This window comes from Alternaria arbusti (genome assembly GCF_024043155.1).
Source record: "Alternaria arbusti strain BMP 1465 chromosome Unknown scaffold_3, whole genome shotgun sequence".
In the NCBI taxonomy this organism is placed as follows: Eukaryota; Fungi; Ascomycota; class Dothideomycetes; order Pleosporales; family Pleosporaceae; genus Alternaria; species Alternaria arbusti.
The window spans coordinates 1,816,153-1,838,081 of NW_026249943.1; the positions used below are offsets into that span (position 1 = coordinate 1,816,153).

Below are 21,929 nucleotides of genomic sequence, written 5' to 3' on the forward strand. Positions count from 1 at the left end.
GGCCACCCCTAAACGCCGTCCATCGTACCCTGCGCTATCGTAAAGTCATCAATCATCCCATTCCCGCCATACGCCAATCTCGCAGGCCTTGGGCGTGTCGGTGTAGATTTCCACATCGTACCATTCCTCTACCGGTCCCCCAGAGCCTGACAGCCTATCAAGAACGAGCCATAGTTCGCCTTGCATCCCGAGCTTCGGATCGATGTTGACGCTCTCGGACCGAACCGTAGCAGTGTCAGAGTACTCTCCTTGCTCACTTGCGATGATGAACTTGCGCTCCGGGCCTCGACCCATTTCGACACTCAATCGGAACGGACTACGCGCTAGCTTGCCCAAATCGACGGCGCGAGGGCTCGTTGCTTTCGAGAATCTGGCGATGATGGTATACGAAGCTAAGCGCCTAGGCCACAATGGGGCAGCAACCTTATGTATGCTGGCACCAAAGCACGCCGGAGCGAGCTTCATCGAGAGCAATCCCGCCCCGTCGCGCGGCACTTGCTTCAACACCACCTCGCTTGTGCTGTCAACTCGGAGTTGGTAGTCACCAGTCAGACCAGCTTCAAACAAGGAGCAAATGATTGTGTAGGAGCCTGGTTGAAGGTCTTTGATCTCTGCGAGGACACATCCACTGCGATGGTCACCCGAGTCTGCTAGCACATCGCGACTCTGCAAGCGATATAACCTCTTTCCGTATCCTAGAGCAAGTTTGACGTGTAGGGGATGTTCATGGTTCGTGCTGGTGAGTAAGATGGCCAGCGAGCTACGCTCGCGGACAGTGAGCGAATACTGAGGATTGTCGAAATATTTCGATGAGTCTGTACCACCACCGGCCGTCTGCCTTGTCCATGCACCTTCCTCAGTCTTCTGCGACGGGTACCGCTGCGCCGCCTGTTCCAGCGTAATCGGAAAGTTCGCAAACGCAGACAAGGAGAAAGTGTACAGTGATGGAGGTAAGTCATCTTGATCGATCACCACTGTGTATGTCGAGTTGGCATCCGCGTCACTGCGAAGAAGACATTGCGGTGTAGTAACGTAGTCGCTCGATTCCAGGTATGTGTCCTTCATGTATAGGCGTTCTCCCTGGCCGTTGCAAATGTATATGCTCATGTATCCCTTCGGTGCATCCCCTTGGGTGTTGACTTGAGTGTCGGGACGAATGCTTCCGTCGTTGAACGCATCTGACTCCTCTTTGGTGACTGCTGGTACGTCCCGGAAATGGCGACTAAGAAGAAACCATACAGGTCCAGCACCTTTGGACGTAAAGGCGAATTGTGGATGCTTGACAATGCAACCGCCTGGCGACGATGACTCTATGTTCCACTCGAAATGAATGTCTTGTCGATAGCGGAAAAGACCAGGGTTCCAATTCAGATACAGGCTCTCGAAGTGTTGTATGACCTGCTCCAATCCAATCCAGAATGTCGTCGGATGCGGCCGATCCTGAGTGGGGACACTATCCCTGTGATAACTCTCAAGGCTGTAATTAGAACCACGACTGGAGGTAGATGCAGGCGGATCCATGGCTGTCACAGCCGAAGGGCGAGGACCGCGCCAGCCTTTGCCTTCGACCCATGGATTCTTGATAAGCAACAGACGATCATGCTCCGTCTCCCTCATGTCCAGCACGACGTAACTGTGTTGGCCCTCGAGACCAAGTTCACGCTCCTGCCTGGTCGACATCTTGCCAGTACCTGCTGTGACCAGAACATCGCCGTACAGGAAGGCGTTGTGTATGCGCTTCCATATCTGATCTGGAACCGTATCGGCTCTATAAGAGTTAGTATGGTCAGCTATGGGATTAGAGAAGAAACAACTTACTCTTGCAAGAAGACCTGTTCTGGTATCCAGCCCGTCAAGGTCCAGAGATCACTGCACGAGTTGCTTCCAGGGAAATCGTAACCGCCGCGAACTTTCAGGTATGCTTTCTCAAGTAGTGCTGGCCATAAGAGGGCTGGATTACGGCGGTCGAAGACATGAAGCAGACGATGTGTCTTTGAGACTGGTAGTCGATCATCGATAACCACCTTTCTCCAACAGCCGTTGAAGTTGAGTCGTACGATGTACTTGCCATTAGATGAGGTTAACGGCTTTCCAAGGTGCTTGTCATATGGATATATCTTGTTCGTGAGCATCTGCCACATTTAGTACCGAGAATGCAGAAATTCTGGGGATGGCAAACCTGATCGTGACCGCGTTCTGAGCGAGCAATACCAGCGCATAAGCTTGTGACCACCGAGCAATCTGAAGCTGCATCCTGTACAAGATCGAGAGGCCTCGTGCTAGACATCAAGGGCCCGATACCAGCCCTACCGTTAGGGAACTGCGAGGGTGGCGGCACAGCCTCTTTGGCACGCAGCCAACCGAGAAAGAACTGCTGTTGGTATGAAGACAGACTCAGATCTCGTGTATCCCTGTCGCTGTCAGTATGTCTGAACAACCCCCAGTATGACCATCAGGTAACGTACGTGTAGGCAGCCTCGCCTTCCGACACGAATTCATCCGCAGATGGAGTCTTGTCCCAAGGTGGAAACTTGAAGCCATTAACTGTCGAGGCTTTCAACAAGATGATACTTTCTTTTGTTGGTAGTTTCCTGCTTGAGATCGGCTCTCGTAGCCTGTGTATCTGAGAATGAGGTGCGGTTGAGGGGGTTAGAGCTGCTGTTTGCGACCCGGGTACTCCAGACTGGGACTCTGCGCTAGAGGGCTGTGGCACTGTAGATGACTTCAATACGAAATCGTGTCCATTTTTCGGATGGTGATCACGGTCAATGTTGGCGTTTGAGCTATCTTCGTGTGACGCATCAGTGACTGCACTTGGTACATCGATTGGAAAGGCGTCATCCGAAAGATTAATAAGCGGCATTAGATCTCGGCGCGCATCTTGCTGGAAAGAAGGAACGGCTGAAGAGAGATCTGACTGATGAACGAATGCTGAGAACGAAGAAGCTGATGATTTACCTGAAGCTGCTGGACCGTCGATAGGTCCTGTAGTCGAAGAAAGAGCCCAGCGGGACGTGTTTGAACGCGAAGTCGAGTCTTCAAAGGTTTTACCTGGAGTTGCAGTCCCGGCGACCTCCTTGGCCCATTGACCTACTCGCTCATCTCTGGAGCTGGAGGACTGGGGTTTGACTAGAGGTGTCCATGTCTCATCGGCCTTGATGCGATCGGCACGAGTCAACATCTCGCTGCATTGCGCCTTGAGCTCCTTCCTTTCGTCTGGGTTTGACGATAGTTGGATCGCCTCCATGAGGTTCTCGGCCACGCTGATTGCAAGACTGAATGCTTCATCCTTGGTAGCGGCTTTGTCAACCCGCGAGCGATAGTCCTGGTAGCTTGATTAGTTGGGACTACAACGCGGGACTTGATGTTGCAGCGAGAAGTTAGTTGTCTGTATCACATACGCTTGCGGCCGCCTTGTAAGCCTCAATCTCAGTGGCCCGGCCAGCCATCGTAAATGGCTTGAGACAGGACACGGTAAGAGAAATTTGATCAATACTAGCAGCGACGACGAAGCTACTTGCGTTGTGCCATAGCGATGCGACTGACTATGGGTGAGTGGAGTCAAAGGCGCACTAAGAAGCTGTGATGGTGCTTTGGTGTTGTGATGTGATCTGGGGCGGACTCTTAGCGCGACGCACGTTCCTGCCAAACGGCCGTCGCGACTGCCAGTTGCAGCAGGAACAGCCAGTTCCAGCGCATAAGTGACGAATCTAGACGTCTCCTTCCACGTGAGAGGCATATCCAGCCAGGCACGGCTTGCTCACTTTCACCGAAGTGATCGACAGCGGCTGCGGTGAAGGAAGGTCCAAGGGAGCAGGGTGTGTCGTCATCCGAACCTGAACCTCGGCCTCTAGGACCTCGGGAGAGGTCAGCCATGCATGCGACAGCGCTATCGCGTTGCGGGCACCATGAACGTCCCCTGCCCGCTTTTTCTAACTTCCGATGCTGCTATCTCCAGTCTTCAGATTATTACTGTCATGATGAGATAGTCCGAATTAGTCGCTGATTCCACACCATATCCTCCGCCCGTCACACACTCCGCAGTCGCAACACTTCGCCAAGCCTTAGCAACTGTGCTCGACTACCACTATGGCCGGCCAGTCAAAGGTAGAAACTCTTCCACCATGGGGTAATGCTGTCGCAGGCGCCGCTGGTGCCGTCATCGCAAACACCCTTGTCTACCCCCTAGATTTGTACGTCGCAAATTCCCCGAGCCTTTTTGGGCAGAACGCAAAGATACTAACACAACCTCAGGATCAAGACGCGACTACAGGTCCAGGTTAAGCGCTCGCCTACGTCCAACGACCCCAATCCCGCCGACCACGAACACTACGATGGCGCCATCGACGCGTTGCAGAAGGTCTTTGCGCAGGAGGGTCTTTCTGGACTATACGCCGGCATAGGAGGCTCTCTGCTCGGCGTAGCATCGACCAACTTCGCCTATTTCTACTGGTATACCGTTGTACGCAGCCTCTACATGGCGAACCGCACGCTTCAAACGTCACCGAGCACGCCGGTCGAACTCTCCCTTGGAGCGCTCGCGGGAGCGCTCGCCCAGCTCTTCACAATCCCGGTCGCAGTCATAACGACGAGGCAACAGACCATGAGCAAGGCGGAGCGCAAGGGCATGATCGCTACGGCTATGGACGTGGTCAACGGTGATGACGGCTGGACAGGGCTTTGGCGAGGACTCAGGGCGAGTCTGGTGCTCGTCATCAACCCATCAATCACATACGGAGCGTACCAGCGATTACGGGAAGTCATGTACCCAGGAAAGAAGACGCTGAAGCCCCTCGAGGCGTTCCGTAAGCCATGGCCACTACCATAAGTCAAGGAAAGCTACTAACATCTGTCAGTCATCGGTGCCATGTCCAAGACGCTTGCCACAATCGCAACCCAGCCGCTCATCGTCGCGAAAGTCGGTCTTCAATCGAAACCTCCACCAGCAAGGAACGGAAAGCCTTTCAAGTCCTTCACCGAAGTCATGCAGTACATCATACAACACGAAGGTCCGGCGGCGCTATTCAAGGGCATCGGACCCCAGATTCTCAAGGGTCTGCTCGTCCAGGGTTTCCTCATGATGACCAAGGAGCGCATCGAGCTCTCCTTCATCCTGCTCTTCCGATACTTCCGCCAAGTACGCGCCGAGAAGCTACAGAAGCTGGCGAACATTGCGGCAGAAAAGGCCGGTAAGGCAGCACCGATACTGGCCAAGTAGGCCTTGGCTTGCTGGCATATCCTTACCTTCATCTCAAGTGTATATATTCGACTTTATACTTGGTTACGGAGGCGGATTGGCCGAGCGTTGTGTTGATTACAATATGGCGTTTGGCATTGATTGTTACCGCGGTTATACACATAGTCTGTCTTGTAAGCATTCTTGAATTTCTACCATTGTGTACACTGTGCTGGTGATGTGTCATGACCATAGTCGCGGCCACGCTAGCGGAGGCGCCGTGCGGAGGCTGTGAAGAGATCCGAGCAACAATGTCCATTCACGCAAAGAAAACCTTAACTAGAACGCCACGCTAATTCTCCGCTAATGTGCCACTACATCACACCGGTCTTCATTCTAGCGCTTCTCACTTCTCAGGTCCATCAACAATTAGGAACACTGCCCAGGTAATCACGTACATTTGACTCACAACTCATTGATATCGCCATAGCTCCAAAACCTTACTCCTACCACCTACTGCAAATCCACAGCATCCGTAACTACAGATGTGCTATCTCCGACCTACAAAGTACGCATGCGGCCATATTTCCCCTATCCACAAGCCAGGCCGCCAACGCCCAAGTGCCAAAGAGGATGCTAATCAATCAGACCCATACGCTGAGGTAAGATCTGAGGCATACGAAATGCATACAAGACATACACTGACTTCGAAATAGTGGCCAACACATGAGGACACTACGTTGAATGGGTGCCAGGATTCTAATCGTAGAGGTGCGCGATGCCCGGACCTTTTGGAGAACTTGGAGGTGGTATATCAAGACGAAGAGGGCGGCGAGTGTGATGAGTGTAAGGCGAAGAAAAAGTGCACAGTCTTGTAGGGAAAGATGCTGTGAGACGATTGAGGGTAGTAAAAAAAAGCTATCAATCACATTGATAGGAAGGTAGGTCTTATAGTCGCGGTACAAACTGCCTCTCATTGGTAGCGATGCTCATCGCAATGTCATGTAATCTACGAAGATATTTGTGCGGGCTGACAAGTATCTACCAAGTGGCTGCCGAGTAATGATATATCCACGTATGCCGATGTACGCGACGGCAAGCAAGCTATTCATACATCCTAGTGACTCCTTCCCATAAGTCCAGTTCGGAGGCCTCATGCATGATAGCCCTGTACCTCTTTCTCTCTTTCGCCTGATATTTGTTAGATGTGTTTCAACTGTAGGGAGGAACTCCACCTACCCTGTACTCCACAGCCTCGCGGCTCTCGTCCCCATAGCTAGGAGGATCAAAGCTTTCATCGCAAATGTTGGCTCGCCGAGGAAAAGTGAACAGTGTGGGAAACCATTCATCATCGTATGTCTGCCACATTTCGTAGGCATCCGAGGCAGTGTGGACGGTCTCAAGAACTCCTTCGCTTCCACGTGTGGGGTGCCATGGAGTGACGCAGTCAGTGTGCACTATGGTCAACTTTTCGAGCGCAGCGCAATGCTCGAAGAACTTCATAGCGACAAAGTGTTCATTTTCGTCAAGATCATGATCACACAGCATCTCTCCAAAGACACTGCCACATCCTGACCCGTCATCAGAAAATTGGTCTTCCAGATCTGCGTCAGTGATCTGTTGTGCGGCAGTAATAACGACATCGGTCAGCTTTAGAAATGAGCCAAACGTTTTAGCAAAGGTCTGTAGCCCAGTCAATATCGAAATATGCGAAGGGGAACGGTGCCTATCGCGCTCGCGCTTACACTGAGCTTTTCTTGGCCGAGGGTGCCTCGTAAGGCTAGACTCTCGATCTCCGGTAGAAATTGGTGCAGGCGTTGCACATCTTTCCCGCGCCACGTGTCGAGGCAGATTTCGAAAAGCTTCAGGTTCTTTGAAGCTCCAGCCGCAAGCATCAAATCATCGTGGTCGAGGTTGTACTCTAGAGCTAGTATTTCGACATTGGGACAAGCCTCCACGAGGAAAGCCCAACTGCCATGTGATAGAATACGCAGACGAATAATGCTAGAGAGTAGAAGTGGGTCTCGTTGGAACGTGGCTTTGAGACCGGATATGTCGACATCCTTTCGATGTGTGATAGACAACTCGGCAAGAGAATGCATCTTGGCAAGTGTTCTGGGAAGACGAGTCCTGCAGAATGTGTTCTTGCGTTCTGACGTCGCGACGATGTCACAGGTCCTTCGTGCTTCACATTAGTATACTGGTTGAAAACGTACTTGCAGTCCGCACTGCCCAGTTCCGTACGTACTTGATAGCCGGTAGAACCAGGGGGAGTGATGGGATAAGCGGGTTGCCCTCTATGTCTCTCAATCGCCGATTGAGATCTCCCATAGAGGACGCATAACGAAAAACGTGCGTGAACAAAACAGGCATAGCAATTGCCCGCATCCTCTTACTCACAAGCGATACGCAGAATAGGGAGCTTCCTTTCGTGCGGTAGTCGAATTTCGTCTTTGGCACTGCGTGTCTAGGTCTCCGGTACTCAGATGTCTGTTCCTCGCAAATGAAATCAATGACGATGGCAAGAACATCATTATTTAGATCTTCGAGAGTGAGTTGTTGAAATGGGATTGCCTGAGGATAATGAGTTCCTTGCTCAGGTTCCGCTGTGGGTTGCGGTTGAGCTGGGGGATGAGAAGGTAACCACTGTGAGGCACAAACATCCCAGAATCGTAGCGCCGGTGTTAGTACGGGTGCTTGAGGAAAGCCATGAGCACGAACGTTGGCGAGATGTTCCAGCACTCGTTGGTACCTTTGTGGATCCGGGTCAGGTAACGTAGATGGGTTAGTCATGATTAGTGTGAGTGATCAACTTCCACCGAGTGGATTCGTATGCCTCAGATAACCTCGAAGGACCTGCTGCCGGTGATCAGCTGCGTTGCGGTGCGAGATGAGCTGAGAGGAAGAGTGCTGAGAGAAGGTGAGAAGGAGCCGGTAGACGCGCCTCATTGCTCGCGTGGCTAGCGCGTCACTTTAGTCCGCATTCGGCGAAAGGCCCTTCCAAATACTCTCGGGTCGCCCTTCCGTCATCCTGTGATGGGAATGTCTAGGTGTAAAAGTTTCGGCATACAAGACGATACAATCTCTCAAAGAGCGAGATAAGGCGGGGCTCACACGACTTTGATTCTAGCCTGACCGCACAAAATGCATGTGTGCGCGGGCATCGACATGATCTCGAGGAACAGCAATAAAGCAGGATAATTTAGCATGCATGCTTACGAAACACACGCTGTAGCTTGCCAATCTCAAGCTTCAGCTGGAACCTGAGCGGGCTTGTACGCAATACCCGGTACAAAAGTGGAAATGGTTGTGATTGACGTCATCGATACAAGGGCGTGTCATACTAAGGTCAGTAACTACACAGACTGTTTAAACGTATCCATTTCAACAGCACACTCCCATCCCAGTAGCAATCTGTGTCTAGCACGATCATGTCCGAGTCATCAAATCAATTACCATGGCACTCCATACCGTCATCCATCGCAACATGCAAAGTCCACCTCATTCAGGCCGGCGGCATCCACATACCTACAGACATGGTCTTGCTTCCGGGTCCGGACAAGCCGCAAGACCCGAACGACTCTAAAGACGAGAGTGGAAAACGAAAGTCGTTCTATGCTCCAGACTATGTGTTCCTCATCGAGCACACAGCCACCGGGAATAAGTACATTTTCGACTTAGGCATGCGAAAGGATCTGGAGAACCTTCCGCCTCTGCTCGTCGAAGGCGCTTTACCAAACTTCAAGTGCGAACCAAAGTCTCCAGCCGAGATACTGCAAGAGCATGGATCACCTGATCAACAGCCCGAGAAAGTCAAGGCCGTCATCTTCTCGCACATGCACTTTGATCATGTTGGCGATGGAGCCAAAGCTGGATTTGAAGAGGCGGAGTTGTGGGTTGGACCGACCTGCTGTACCTACGCGAGACCGGGTTATCCGGTCGATGAGAAGGCTCCTACGCTTAGCGAGACGTTGCCGGTTGATGGTAGCAGAAAGATTGTGGAGAGCTATGTACCAGATGATATCTTGAGAGAAGCAGAAGATAAGAGGGCAGGTCAGGTCATGGAAGGCATGGTCAAGGGAAAGTATGCTGCTGTCGATCTAAAGAAGCCTCAATGGATGGGTCTCGGTTCATTTGATCGCGCATACGACATCTTCGGTGACGGCTCAGCATACATCGTAGATGCGCCAGGACACTCTCCGGGCCATCAAATGATGCTAGTGCGAACGACATCGAGCTCGAATGAGGAAGAGAGTACTTTTGTACTGCTGGCTGGTGACTGTTACCACCACCTTGACGTTCTCAAAGAGCCCAAGCGCACTGCGAGACCACCATATGCGAAGTCAGGCATGCACGCCGACCCAGAACAGGCAGTGGATACAATGTCTCGCACGAGAGAATATTCGCGCAAAGACAACGTGTGGGTCATTGGAGCCCATGATACCAGTGTCGGCGAGGGCATCAAGCCCGGAGTGAGGGAGATAGAAGGATTGGTAGAGATCAACGATTGGTCAGCGAAGGGTTGGAAAAAAGGAATGTAGAACATACCAAAGTATCACGATGACCAATTCATCGTAAACAAACTATAGGGTTCACCCTCCATCGATCATCGTATTTGCAATCATTCACATGCTCCGACACCAAGCTCTTGGCTCCCGAGACACCAAAAGCTTGACCACCGTCTCCTCTCCCGAATTTGCGTCACACTGTCCGCGGCCCACCCATGGCCACCGCGTCCTGACAAGGACCACGCAACCCCATCGCTCGGTAACAAGCGTAGATCCCGCGGAGTCCGAGCATTGCCGTTACCCGTGGCGAGGAGCGGTTCATCTCGCGATGCGGCACGCAGGGTTTCGGAGTGTTTGAGTGGCTTGGACGCATGAACGACAGTGGCGTGATACTGGTACTTGGGATCAACGGCTGCCTGAAATCTAAGGGAACCAGGCTAATTAGGCTGATCTTGGAATTGGCAAGTCTGGACAGGTAGATCGGCATGGCATGTTGTGGATGCTGACATTTCGTATTCGAATTGCATCATTAAGAATTCTATGGGATATCGTAGACGTTGAACATGTGTCTTTAGCCGCTTGCAGCTTTCAAGATTAACCAACAACAACCAAAAAGAGGAGCGAATTATATACAACCATGTAATAAGTGACAATTCGCTCAATATAGCAAATGGTATACTTCTCATCTTTTTCTCCGCGTTCCTTATCATAACCCCACGACTGCGTCTAGAAGTTCTCTTTGCCCCACACGTAACTGAAGCCGGGCTCAGAATACATGTTGCACTTGACGTGGAGCGTTGAACCAAGACCCTTGGGTCCACAGAAGAAGACACCGGCTTCGGCGGGTGAGTGAATCTTGCGGATGGACTTGAAGATCATGTCCCAGTTAGGGCGACCGAAGTTTGTGGGTGCGCGGAGACCGGTGATGGCGTCTTGCTCTGCATTTGCGTCGTTGATCATGATGTTTGTCGCGTCGTCTGCCTTGATCTTTGCTGTGAGGTACTGTGAAGAAGGTTAGTAGATCGTCAAGAGCCAGTTATGGACATAAAACTTACGGTGTGGATCTCGATGTGATCATCGATATCTTGCGCCTCGATAGCCAGCAGCAACGATCTGAACCATTCGAAAGATCCGAAGTCTCTGCAGATCCAGAAGAAGTAGACCTTCCTCAGTCTCGTACGGGATCCTTGAGGGTAGTTCATGCGGTACCAGATACTCTTAAGAATGGACGCGAAAGGTGTGACACCGATACCGGCACCACAGAGAACGGCGACTTCGAACTTGAATACATCCTCAGAGGCCGAACCGAAAGGACCATCAATGTAGACTCGGGGAAGAATTTGACGCAAGGCGATCTCTTCGCTGGACCCACCCTTCTCACCCTTCTCGCCGGCTGGCTTCTTGTCTGTGTTGCAGCCAAGCGCCTGTCCGAAAGCCTTGGTGAAGTTACCGACCATACGAATGTGCACCGAGATGTAGTCTTCCTCGGGTGCGCTGGTAAGCGTGAAGGGATGGTATTGCCAGATGGAGATCTCAGGGCAGCACAAGAAGATGTACTGTCCAGCACGGGTCTTGGTGTGCTCCTTCTTGATCTGAACTTCGCAAACGTTGCTGGGGTGCTGGATGACCTTGGAGATATACGTCTTGTGTCGTCCTCGTACTTCACGGGCAATTCGCTCGGCCAGGTACGCAAATCCACCATACATCCAGTACTCCCAGAAGACACCGATACCGTCGCAGAAGGGCGCAAAGTCGGGCTGAATCATGCAGAAGGCTCCGTGGATGGACCAGAAGATGAAGAAGACGATGAACAGATGGTGCATGTACCAGAAACGTTCGAAGTTGGCGCGACGAGCCTTCTCCGCAGCCGTGACAGCGATCGCCATGAGCGCAGTCAGCATAACGTAACCACTCCATCCAGGTCCAGTTGCAAGGTTGGCAAGGATAAAGCCCATGAATCCCAGGTTATTGGAAGCCGAAAACTTGGCAAGGTTGTTCCAATGGGCGATAGTGTGGACCCACGAGAAGAAGACGATAGACCAGGCGACCAGCTTGTGGAAGGTGATGTTCTTGTCGAAAGGAATAACGTCGTTCAACGGCGTACGACGAGCCATGGAGATTAAGTTCCTGCATACCGGGAAGAGGATGAAGGCAACGTCGACGTGCAATACGAGAGCGGCTGAACGAGCAATGGGGAAGGTCAGACCAAAGGTTTGTCTTGAACCAATGGAGTTGTCCTAGGACGTGTGAGCGGTTTTCGTCGTGATCTGAGCTATCCAATCATACCTTTAGCCCGTAGTTCATCATACCAAAGACGAAGACCATGACGTGCAATATCGCAAATGTAAAGACAAAACTATATACGTTAGTTGAGGCTCTTCACATGCGGTGTAGTGTAACGTACAATCTTCGGTAACCCTCATTGACCATCCACACATCGAATTTCTCTTTCCGGGTCAACTCTCGCGCCTTTTGGTCCGACATCTCTCCGGACATGAGCATGCGCGTCAGCGGCGGCCATCGTGACCGCTCACGACCTGTGAGACTGGTGGTGTACGACATAGTTATCAGAAGAAGCGAACGTAGCAGCGATTGAGTGCGTGTTATGGATGCCGATGATCTTCAGACCTGCTGAATGTGGCCGAAGTAGCAATGAGTTCAAAGAGTGTCTAAGTAATCTGTACAAAGGTTAGATCAAAGCCACCAGGGACGACGACGCCATGGTACAGGAAGCCACGTAAAAGAATGGATTGACTTACTAAAAGTGCCCGCACAAAAGAAGAGAAAAGGTACAGGAAGAGGCGTTCAGTCACCCGGCTAAAGAGGCACCGGCATGAGATCGGTCGAGTCTTGGGGTGAGTAGGGGAAACAAAAGCCTATAAGCCAACGTTGCAAGGCGGCGAACAGAGAGAAAAGCGGCTACGACGGGGGGCAGGACAAGTCAGGTCCGCTCTGCCATTAGCGAAGTGGATCAAGGGTATCAGTTCGTCAGATGGCTTGGAAGATGAGCAATCCAGGGCCCAAAGAGCGAAACGGTAGCAGAAGTCGAACCATCTTCCATGGCTTTGCACTGCGAGCTGCAACACAGCAAGCTCCGCCGTCTACCAGCGCGTATCGCAACGGGATCATGACCAATTAGGGACGCGGAATGGCGTGGCTAGGGCTAGACGCATGCCAAGATGGAGTCCTGAAACATGAATGGCCATGCGCTTTAGTCTTCGGCATGCGAAATGGCAGAGCGAGGCGTTTGAGAGGTGTTTGGGACGTGGGAGGCTAAAACCTAGTGCGTTAGAATGGGGCGCCTCCCTGGGCACCTCGCCCCTGCCTAGGTAGTCGGTGGGTTGAGCGTCAACTGCCGATGGTGGCCTTGACTCCATCGCCATGCTCCGACTTTCGACCGCCTTCCCATGTGGACCTGGTTACAAGCTTCGGTTGTACACGATAATCTCGCGGCATGGCTGAAAGTGACAGCTGTAAGGGGCGGATGCGCTTGGTGTTCGCACGCCTTGGCTGAAGCTTGGGATGGGTTCCACGACCAGTCACGTCCAGTCTCATGATTGCAATTCATTCGACTACTGCCATACGACGATCGCTCTGCATACACGCACAGGTCTTCACATGTCGACGATCCATCGGCTGTGGCGTCATCGACTTCTGATCGGAAATCGTACTCGGTCGGTGGTATTTTGCATAGCTGCATGTTTGAACGGTGCGTAGCTGCTAAATCCGATCTATTCCCGTCCAAACATCTTCGGTCTTGGAACCAAAACACCGTGGCCGAGCTCCACCTGACGCTTCCATATCAAACAGGAAGCTTTGGTGCTAAAACAATGACAGAATCCACTACAGCTTCAGGAAACCACCAGATGCGGATATCGCCTGACCCGAAACCCATTTCGCGTCGTCGCCACAAAGCCAGGCCACGATTCTCGCGATGTCGTCCACAGTCCCTACTCTGTTCTCGACAGCAGTTTGCTTCAACTGCGCCTCTACGATGTCCTTTGGTACATCGTCCAGCATCTCTGATTCTGTGGGGCCAGGTGCAACCGCGTTGACGGTGTGCCCTGCAGCGCCTAGCTCTTGTGCCAGACTCCGAGTCACACCTTCTATCGCTGCCTTGGATGCGGTGTAGAGAGTTAGGTTTGCGAAACCTAGGCGGGCGCCTATGGACGACATGTTTATGATGCGGCCGGGTGCTCGTAGATGTGGAACAACTGCTTTGGTTAGCAGAAGAGGCGCGCGAACGTTGACGTCGAATATGGCGGCGTAGTCTTCTGCTGTTGTCTCCGTGATGGATCTGTTCATCAAAACACCAGCGTTGTTGACCAAGATGTCGATCTTGTCACCGAACGCCTCCCTGGTCGCTGACACAATCTTTTCAGGCGCATCGAGTTGTCTAAGGTCCGCCTGAACAATTCTCGATGCGCTACCATTGCCTAGTGATTCGATCTTCGATGCAACCTCTTCCGCTAGCTTTCCGCTCTTTGGCGATGTGTAGACGAGAGTGACCTACTTCACATATGAGTGACTTGTTTGACTTGGTTCGAAGCCGTTGGACTGACGTTTGCTCCCCTTCGCGCCAGCTCTAACGCCAAGCCAGCCCCAATCCCTCGCGAAGCGCCTGTGACGATGGCAACCTTACCCTGTAGAGGAAACGTTGTTGGGTTCGATGGAGCAGACATGATAACAATTTTTCAGGATGTGTTTTGTAGATGAAGCTAGAGAGGAAACTTTCAATCGTATCTTATAGCACTCCAGTACGCCCACATATCCAGTGACATAAGAGATGATGAGTGGATAAATGTGATGTGGCGAACTGCACTTGAAATTGCTACGTTATCGTGAACAGAGTGGATAAGGTCATACGTCATCGATTCGTTACTACCGATGAATCTCACGAGTGCCGATAAGCTTCGGAGGAGATTGTGCAGCCTGTAGCAAGCATTTTAGAAGACTTTGTGGAGCAGATGTTACACAATTATCGCGAAAGCACAATGATCTTTGGCGTACGATGAGAGAGGTCATGTGAATGGTATGAATTATGTATTGAATATGAAAGTACAGCAAGTCGTTGGCTCCGAGACGAGAACGTCGTGTACTCGTAGGTAATCTGTCTCCAGCCTATGCAACGAGGGGAGTAGTCCGATCCGCGCTCCAATGCTTCAACAAGAGTCGGGTCCAGGTGTCCGGTCGAAGAGAGGTTGGTGTAGGCCGAGGGTGTTGATTTAGGCTCGACGGAGATTAGAATTGTCGATACAGTATGGGCGCAGTCATTATCCCAGCAGCTGTAGAGTTGTACATGGCCATTTCCCGCCCGTTTTACGTCGAGCCCAGCATCCTTCTTCCGCTCTCTTTCCAAGATCACCGCTTGATGAAGCCAAGCAACGGGCCCTTCTTTGCATTTGGATCCTTCTTTTTCGGGTACATCTTAGATGTGACGAAGTGGACGTACCATATCAGGGTACCGAAGACTGATAGGCCGAAGATGACGAGGAAGAGGGTGATGACTGGCCGGCCGTCGTTTTGTACCGAGCGCAGGGCCGCAGGAGTGAGGATTGGTGCAAGCCATTCGAAAGCCATGGTGTATTTGTTGGTCGCGTTCGTTGAACTTAGGGAGGTCCCTGCGATAGTATTCGTTCTGCCGGGGGGAGGACGAGCTTGCGATGACGATCAGGGTTCAGACAGCCGGCTGCCACTAAAACGAATGTATAAAGATATCGCCAGCGATGTTGAAGAATCGAAGTAAGGAAAGGAATCGCGATGTTCAATGGCAGCTACAGAAATGCGCAAAATGCGGCACTTAGCGTTCATGTATCTCCACCGCAGAGCCGCTCAAGCGGCAGCGCGACGGCCAAACCAGACTCGTTTCGCGCATGACCTGACCTCTTAGTATGCTTGGCAGATCGCATGATGTTTACAGAAAAGGCCATACACACGGCGTGTAGAGCCATGTTGGACGTAAGGCGACTGTATGATATGGTGATTGTTTCAAATGCAAGGCGGGCCAAGAGACCATGGTGAGACGCTTTCGTTGCAGAGGTTCCGGCGCCCGGCCCAGGAGCTCGCTCGGGCATGGAGCCCTGCAGGGCGTTTTGATGTAAGTTGCAGCTGGTGCCGGGTTGGGTGCGCATCCTCGGATACTCCTGCGTTCTCGGTCCTCGCTCTACTGGCTGTACACCGCATTCCCCCGAATGTCCCGAAGCATAGGTACCCAGGTATCCACCCACGACAGAAGTGGCGGCGAGTCAAGCAGGGTGGCCACAATGGCCGACCACGTCGCAACTGCCGGACAATTCAGTAAGCTGACTGCTGCGTGCTACCAACACCGCGCCATGATATCTTGTTGTTGTACTGCGTGCAGTGCGGCGACGGCTCGTTGGTGGTGAGGACCAACTCGTCTGATTGCTGGTGGTCTCACGTAATCATGCCGCCCGCTCGGCTGTGATTGGACGCAGGAAAAACGCTCTTTTCACCGACAGTTCGCACAAATAGGCCGCATGGTTCCCAGCCATCCCTCGAGCTTACTGCATATCCACCCTTTTTTCCCTTGACCAAAATACTCCATTAACGTTGTCGTGTAAGTGCATTCGCAGCTGCTGACCGTAGGTACCTGGAGAAGCGACATCTCATTCTCACTTTCCACGCCCTGAACCAATCTCGTTGCGCCAAAGGTCACACAGACGTACACAAGCTCATTCCGCAGCGTTCGCATATTCTCTCGTCACAATGGCTCCCCTCCTTAAACCCGAAGACTCCAACTCGCCCACCGAACGACCTGTCTCCCGAGACTCCGCCGAGCGGGGCAAGAAGCGCGCAAGTATGTCCGGTTGCTGCTTCCTCGATATTAACCACGGACAACGCTGACGCTACGCTACTGCGCACAGGAACACAGTCAATGCCTCCGCCAGAGCTGCCCAAGCTAGTCGCCGAGCAGCATGCCCCCATTCCCACCAACGACAAAGACACACAGCGCCTGATTGTCGTCCTGTGCAATGCGACGCTGGAGACGTACAAGGCGTCGCATGGCACTGGCCGCGGCCCCGGTGCGCGCGAGGACAAGTACAACCTGCTCAACAGTGACGACCACATTGGCGTAATGCGCAAGATGGGGCGCGACATAAGCGAAGCCAGGCCCGACATCACCCACCAAGTGCGTACAAGAGGAGGTTAGCCAGGTCCCTCAGCTAACGTGGCGCCACAGTGTCTGCTCACATTACTCGACTCGCCAATCAACAAGGCGGGCAAGCTCCAAATCTACATCCACACCTCCAAGAACGTGCTCATCAGGGTCAGCCCTACAGTGCGCATTCCCCGTACCTTCAAGCGCTTCGCCGGACTCATGGTCCAACTCCTGCACCGACACCAGATCCGGTCGACGTCGTCGCAAGAAAAGCTCATCGAGGTCATCAAGAACCCCATTACCGATCACCTCCCTCCCAACTGCCGCAAGGTCACGCTCAGCTTCGACTCCGAGGTCGTACGTGTCAGCGATTACATTGGCGATCTCAACAAGGGCGAGAGTATCGCAGTCTTCGTAGGTGCTATGGCCAAGGGCAACGACGACTTTGCCGATCACATCAAGGACGACAGCATCGCTATTAGCCAGTTTAACCTCAGTGCCAGCGTTGCATGCAGTAAGTTCTGCCATGCTGCCGAAGACGTTTGGAACATCTTCTAGTTCAGCCGACGATCAAGCGCTGGACCTATCTATATTGGACACGCCAACTAGCCCACAAGCAACAACTGACTCACCGCGGACGAGTCGGATCACGGACCGCACAAACGGAAGATAACGGGAACTTTTAGGCTGCAGGACACGCTCATGGCTTAGATCGCAACATCAACAGCCTGAGCGTTACTGCATCTGATTTTGGGCGTCTGCTTGAGGTTTTTTTACAACAAAACAACTACTCTGGCTCAACGCACAACAATCAATCTTCTTTTGAAGATCGCGGGGCAGCTCAACCTACCCCGCACCTGTTTTTCTTTCACCTTGTTCCATCGGCACAGCCGCTAGTCTGTATGCGCGCTGTGTTTGGTGTCGTACCACTGGGTCTTGTCATGGCCTGTCATTCGACCTTGAAATGTGGTTGTCAGTAGTTAGCTTGTAGGATATCGCGGCTCTCCATCCACTCTAGGATTCACAAGTAGGAGGATCTTCAGTGTCAGGAATGACATGTCCGGCGAATGAAAAAGTATACTTCACGTCATCTTCGCAGTACGATCCCTTGAACCCCTCTTTCAGGCATACACCTTGTAATTCGCTCGCTCTATGCCCTACAGGGTTAGAATATATCCTGGGGGCTCATCGCATTTTGCGCGTGTGGCGGGAGGGAAACGGGTAGAGAATCTATCCATGGAGCCGCATCGCCGATCTCCCATGATGATCTCGCGTAAACATAGAAAAAGCAACAGCATGGCAAGTCCTACCGACATTTGGGACAACTCCAAGAATCTCCGGCGATGCCTGCAATCGTAGCCTCACTACAGCGTCATCTTGGTCCTTGGTTCTTGTGAGAACGATGCCCCATCATCGACGTCACACCATGTCCAATCGAGCGTTGCGACGACAAGTGGCGCGTCCAGACCGCAAATACTCTGTTGCACGCGACAAGCGACCGAAATGCTACGATTCCGTATCCAATGTAGCGTAGTGGGCAATGTGAGGCGTGCGACGACTTAAACCTCTCGCGGCCCCGGGCCGGCGCTCAGGACCAATGTCATACACCGACACCTCGCTTACATTAACAAATTTGTTAGCTGCAGACGCAGGACATGTGGCAGCATCACAACATGTTGACAGCGACCTCCTTGATAGCTAACTGCAGCGGTGGGGCGTGCTAGTAGGGTCTGTCCCGCAACGGTATGGAACGCCCTGCTACTCGGTTCACGATGCATCGAGACGCTGCACCTGGACGGGGTTATGATATAAACCTCGAGGTCGTACCGATACTTCCCCCCCTACTCACACCATACATCTCCAACCGCTCCAACTCGATCACACCTCACTGTGTGCATATATCCGCCTCGTTCCCTTCTCGATTCTTCCTTTGGCGATTGTTCTAGCCGCGTCCTGTCGTTCTTGTTCTTCACCGCTGTTCAGCAATGCCCGTCTCCCACATCGGCCTCACGGTATCGCATCTTCCAACTTCGACATCGTTCTTTCTTTCAGCGCTCCAGCCACTGGGCTACCGCTACATCGGCCAATATGGCAACCAAATCGGCCTTGGAATAAATGATTCCGATTTCTTTCTCTGCCAAGAAACGCCTGGGTCAGTACCACAAGGGATCACCAGGCACACCGCAACTGACAGCTGAGTAGCGTAAAAGCCGGCGCTGCACACATTGCATTCACCGCACCTAGCACGACCGCAGTCCGGAATTTCTATACCGCTGCATTGACCGCCGGTGGTCGTCCTAACGGGGCCCCGGGTGCTCGTTGCGCAGAGGATGGCCACTTCAACGCCGCAGTAATCGACTTTGACGGCAACAGCATCGAGGTTGTCTATCGAAATGGACCTGATATGAGACATGACGGAACCATCATCACGCACAGCAGAGTCATTACATGGCAGAGGACCGTTTCGCAGAGCTTCCGTGAGAGCCCGAGTATCTTCAGCGCTCACACGTGTGCTTCGAGAACTGGCGCAATTCCAGTCGCACCGACAGCCGAATCAGCTGCTCCGAAGGCACCAAGCCCTGTACCCAGAAGCGCCTCTGCGCCCACAGTCGCTCCTGTTCCCGAAGCGACGACAAAATCAGATGCCGGCAGTGGGGCGGCCACGCACATTCTCGGAACATTACTTGGAGCTGCTGCAGGTGCAGCCGTCACATATGCATTCATGCGGAGCGAGCGAGATAGTGCGAAGAAAGAGGCGGACTTCAGCGCCTTCATGGACGCCAAAAACGCGGTCAACACTGCGGCTGGCTTCTTCGCTCAGGCCTCATCCCAACCCCCGACACCCCAGCAAGCCCCACAACCCGCGCAGCCACCTGTCCAGGCCATTGCACCGCCTACACCTGAGCCAGTACACCGCATTGAAGACGACGCGCGATCTTCCTATTCGCGAGCTTCTCAGATCCCTAGGAATTCTGTGCCGCGACAGATCGAGGCTGCGCCGGCCGACTACTACTCACCGTCTCAATTCGAGCGTCCTCGCTCAAGGGCTGCGGAGCCTCTCGCCATCGAATATGCCCCTGCATACTCTGTTGCCCCGTCGCAGACTCCATCGAGGCTCACACCTGCTCACCGCTCAAATACTAGCCCTGAGTTGTTGATGATCGAGAGGGCTAGGAGCACCGTCTCGACAGCCAAGCCCGAAAGTGTCGTAATGACTGCAAAGCCATCGCGACCATCGTCCAAGCCTCAAAGTGTCGTCTCAAAGGCGCAAAGTGTAGCTCACAGTGCTGCGCCTAGCTCCTTCATCTCATCGTTCGTAGCAGACCGCGAAGATGAGAAGAGTAGTTCGGGTAGGTCCAAGGCCAGGTCCTCTCATACCTCATCTTCAAAACATTCCTCGCACAAGGAACACGGTAGCAGTGGTAGCAGCCGAAAGGAGCGTGGCTCATCGCCTTCTCCACCAGCCCCTGCATCCAAGGCTCCGTCTGCAGCCCCCACTAAGGCTGCATCCAAGGCGGCGTCGATCGTCAGTAGCATCTTTAGCCGCGACAAAAAGAAGCACGACGATGATGACGACTTCATCGATGACCTCGACATTGAAGAGCTGAGTGAGGATGATCTTGACACTGTTGTTCCCAGCGACAGCATCTCCCAGATCGGCGACGCACCACGACGCAAACACCGTTCCCACCGGAGCGACAAGTCTAAGAAGGATGATGACGCTGAAACCTCCGTGAGTCACCGCAGGAAGAAGCACAGCGACGAGAAAGAGTCTTCCCGTAGCAAGAAGCATGAGGATGAGAAAGAGTCTTCCCGCAGTAAGAAGCACGATGATGACAACGAGTCTATCATGAGCAAGTCATCAAAACGCTCTCACCGTTCGCACCGTTCGCGCAAGACATCTGCCGACTCCGCTGACGACGAGGACTCCTCGCGCCCTCACCGTTCCTCGCGCTCTTCTAAGTCCAAGCCTTCCATCATCTCGGAGCCAAGTGAGGTATCTACTGTCCGCCCCGTTAAGCCCTCCAAGTCATCAAGAAAGGATAGCCTGACCCAAGGCCAGTACGACAATCTCTTCGACGAAGTCCAGTATGGTACTGGCGCTGTACACGCCTCCAGAGGCGGCCCCACACCCAGCATGGTCAGTGCCGCACGCAAGAACCCCATTCGCAGCATGATCAACCACAACCATGCCACCAAGATGAGGAACTTTGAGGGTAGCCAGGCTGGGCGCGCAAGGGACAGTGATGACTAGTTTGTCTTTTTTATTCCTCTCTCTGGGGTACTGTATCCCTGCATCGCATCGCGTTGCTCCATTGCTTTTGCTCCTTATGCTTTTGCATCCGCGTAATGTTCTCTCACGTCATTGCGTCATTGTTATTCTTGTCTATCGTTTGCTCCTTTTTAGCGGTCTGGCATTTTTACGGCGCGGCATTGGTATGGCGTCACGTTTTGCTTTGTACGACTATCATAGATTAGAATTAAACGAAACGCAATGAATACAAACGGTATATGGGTGGATTGGGAAAGAAATCTTCGTCAGACCAGATGCTTGTGATAGTGTGTGATGTTTCCTTGATGCACTTTACATCGACTTCCTGCACATCCTTGACATGATGTTTTCCTCCCATATATGAGCGAATACATAAAGTTCGATTGACACCACAGCAGTCCGCACTATTTCCGACGTTGGGATGCTCCGACCCGATCCGCTCTGCACTCTTATACGCTCTATCATGCCCTAAACATCTACACCTCGTCTTCAGTTTCCGACTGCTGCCCGTTGCAAAGATGCGTATCACATCCCTCGTCCTCCTCATCATCACTCGGCTGCCAGCCTGGGCAAAGATGCGTATCGCATCCCTCTTCCTTGCGTATGTCGTGAAACTCTGCATTAATGCAGGTCCCGCCCCTCTCGCTCGGGTCACAAGCAGCATCTGGATGAACTATGAGGCTGTGGTGCCCACATGCGTAAGTGGTGATAAAGAACTTGCACATGTTTCTGGCGGACGGTATGTATGTACGTATGTGTCGATTGGTTCGAGGGTGGTAAGTGGTGGGGTTGGTCGACGTACTTATGGGCTTGGATAGGTATGAGGAGATTTCTAGGAGAGTAGAGTTGGAG

The 21,929-nt window shown here is 52.6% G+C and overlaps 9 protein-coding genes across 9 annotated transcripts; 4 read left to right on the forward strand and 5 right to left on the reverse strand.

Moving 5' to 3' along the window:
- Positions 1 to 48: 48 nt before the first annotated feature.
- On the reverse strand, positions 49 to 3,449 carry J4E86_003278 (uncharacterized protein; the record flags this gene model as incomplete). Its single annotated transcript, XM_051443834.1, has 5 exons — positions 49 to 1,768; positions 1,819 to 2,132; positions 2,180 to 2,411; positions 2,466 to 3,325; positions 3,402 to 3,449. The coding sequence occupies 5 exons, from the start codon at positions 3,447 to 3,449 to the stop codon at positions 49 to 51; spliced, it is 3,174 nt and encodes a 1,057-aa protein (XP_051305329.1).
- A 640-nt stretch (positions 3,450 to 4,089) lies between these two features.
- J4E86_003279 (uncharacterized protein) lies at positions 4,090 to 5,218 on the forward strand (the record flags this gene model as incomplete). The annotated part of the gene is made up of 3 exons (XM_051443835.1): positions 4,090 to 4,193; positions 4,255 to 4,805; positions 4,857 to 5,218. The coding sequence occupies 3 exons, from the start codon at positions 4,090 to 4,092 to the stop codon at positions 5,216 to 5,218; spliced, it is 1,017 nt and encodes a 338-aa protein (XP_051305330.1).
- A 1,111-nt stretch (positions 5,219 to 6,329) lies between these two features.
- Positions 6,330 to 7,278, reverse strand: J4E86_003280 (uncharacterized protein; the record flags this gene model as incomplete). The annotated part of the gene is made up of 3 exons (XM_051443836.1): positions 6,330 to 6,344; positions 6,416 to 6,859; positions 6,922 to 7,278. 3 exons carry the CDS (start codon positions 7,276 to 7,278, stop codon positions 6,330 to 6,332), a joined length of 816 nt encoding a protein of 271 aa, XP_051305331.1.
- A 1,434-nt stretch (positions 7,279 to 8,712) lies between these two features.
- On the forward strand, positions 8,713 to 9,717 carry J4E86_003281 (uncharacterized protein; the record flags this gene model as incomplete). The annotated part of the gene is made up of 1 exon (XM_051443837.1): positions 8,713 to 9,717. One exon carries the CDS (start codon positions 8,713 to 8,715, stop codon positions 9,715 to 9,717), a length of 1,005 nt encoding a protein of 334 aa, XP_051305332.1.
- Positions 9,718 to 10,410: 693 nt separating this feature from the next.
- On the reverse strand, positions 10,411 to 12,246 carry J4E86_003282 (uncharacterized protein; the record flags this gene model as incomplete). Its single annotated transcript, XM_051443838.1, has 4 exons — positions 10,411 to 10,686; positions 10,740 to 11,921; positions 11,971 to 12,040; positions 12,089 to 12,246. 4 exons carry the CDS (start codon positions 12,244 to 12,246, stop codon positions 10,411 to 10,413), a joined length of 1,686 nt encoding a protein of 561 aa, XP_051305333.1.
- Positions 12,247 to 13,527: 1,281 nt separating this feature from the next.
- On the reverse strand, positions 13,528 to 14,366 carry J4E86_003283 (uncharacterized protein; the record flags this gene model as incomplete). Its single annotated transcript, XM_051443839.1, has 2 exons — positions 13,528 to 14,193; positions 14,247 to 14,366. The coding sequence occupies 2 exons, from the start codon at positions 14,364 to 14,366 to the stop codon at positions 13,528 to 13,530; spliced, it is 786 nt and encodes a 261-aa protein (XP_051305334.1).
- Positions 14,367 to 15,045: 679 nt separating this feature from the next.
- On the reverse strand, positions 15,046 to 15,264 carry J4E86_003284 (uncharacterized protein; the record flags this gene model as incomplete). Its single annotated transcript, XM_051443840.1, has 1 exon — positions 15,046 to 15,264. One exon carries the CDS (start codon positions 15,262 to 15,264, stop codon positions 15,046 to 15,048), a length of 219 nt encoding a protein of 72 aa, XP_051305335.1.
- A 1,146-nt stretch (positions 15,265 to 16,410) lies between these two features.
- On the forward strand, positions 16,411 to 17,362 carry EMG1 (18S rRNA pseudouridine methyltransferase; the record flags this gene model as incomplete). The annotated part of the gene is made up of 3 exons (XM_051443841.1): positions 16,411 to 16,501; positions 16,569 to 16,834; positions 16,886 to 17,362. The coding sequence occupies 3 exons, from the start codon at positions 16,411 to 16,413 to the stop codon at positions 17,360 to 17,362; spliced, it is 834 nt and encodes a 277-aa protein (XP_051305336.1).
- Positions 17,363 to 18,789: 1,427 nt separating this feature from the next.
- Positions 18,790 to 21,059, forward strand: J4E86_003286 (uncharacterized protein; the record flags this gene model as incomplete). Its single annotated transcript, XM_051443842.1, has 2 exons — positions 18,790 to 18,956; positions 19,007 to 21,059. The coding sequence occupies 2 exons, from the start codon at positions 18,790 to 18,792 to the stop codon at positions 21,057 to 21,059; spliced, it is 2,220 nt and encodes a 739-aa protein (XP_051305337.1).
- Positions 21,060 to 21,929: the final 870 nt, after the last annotated feature.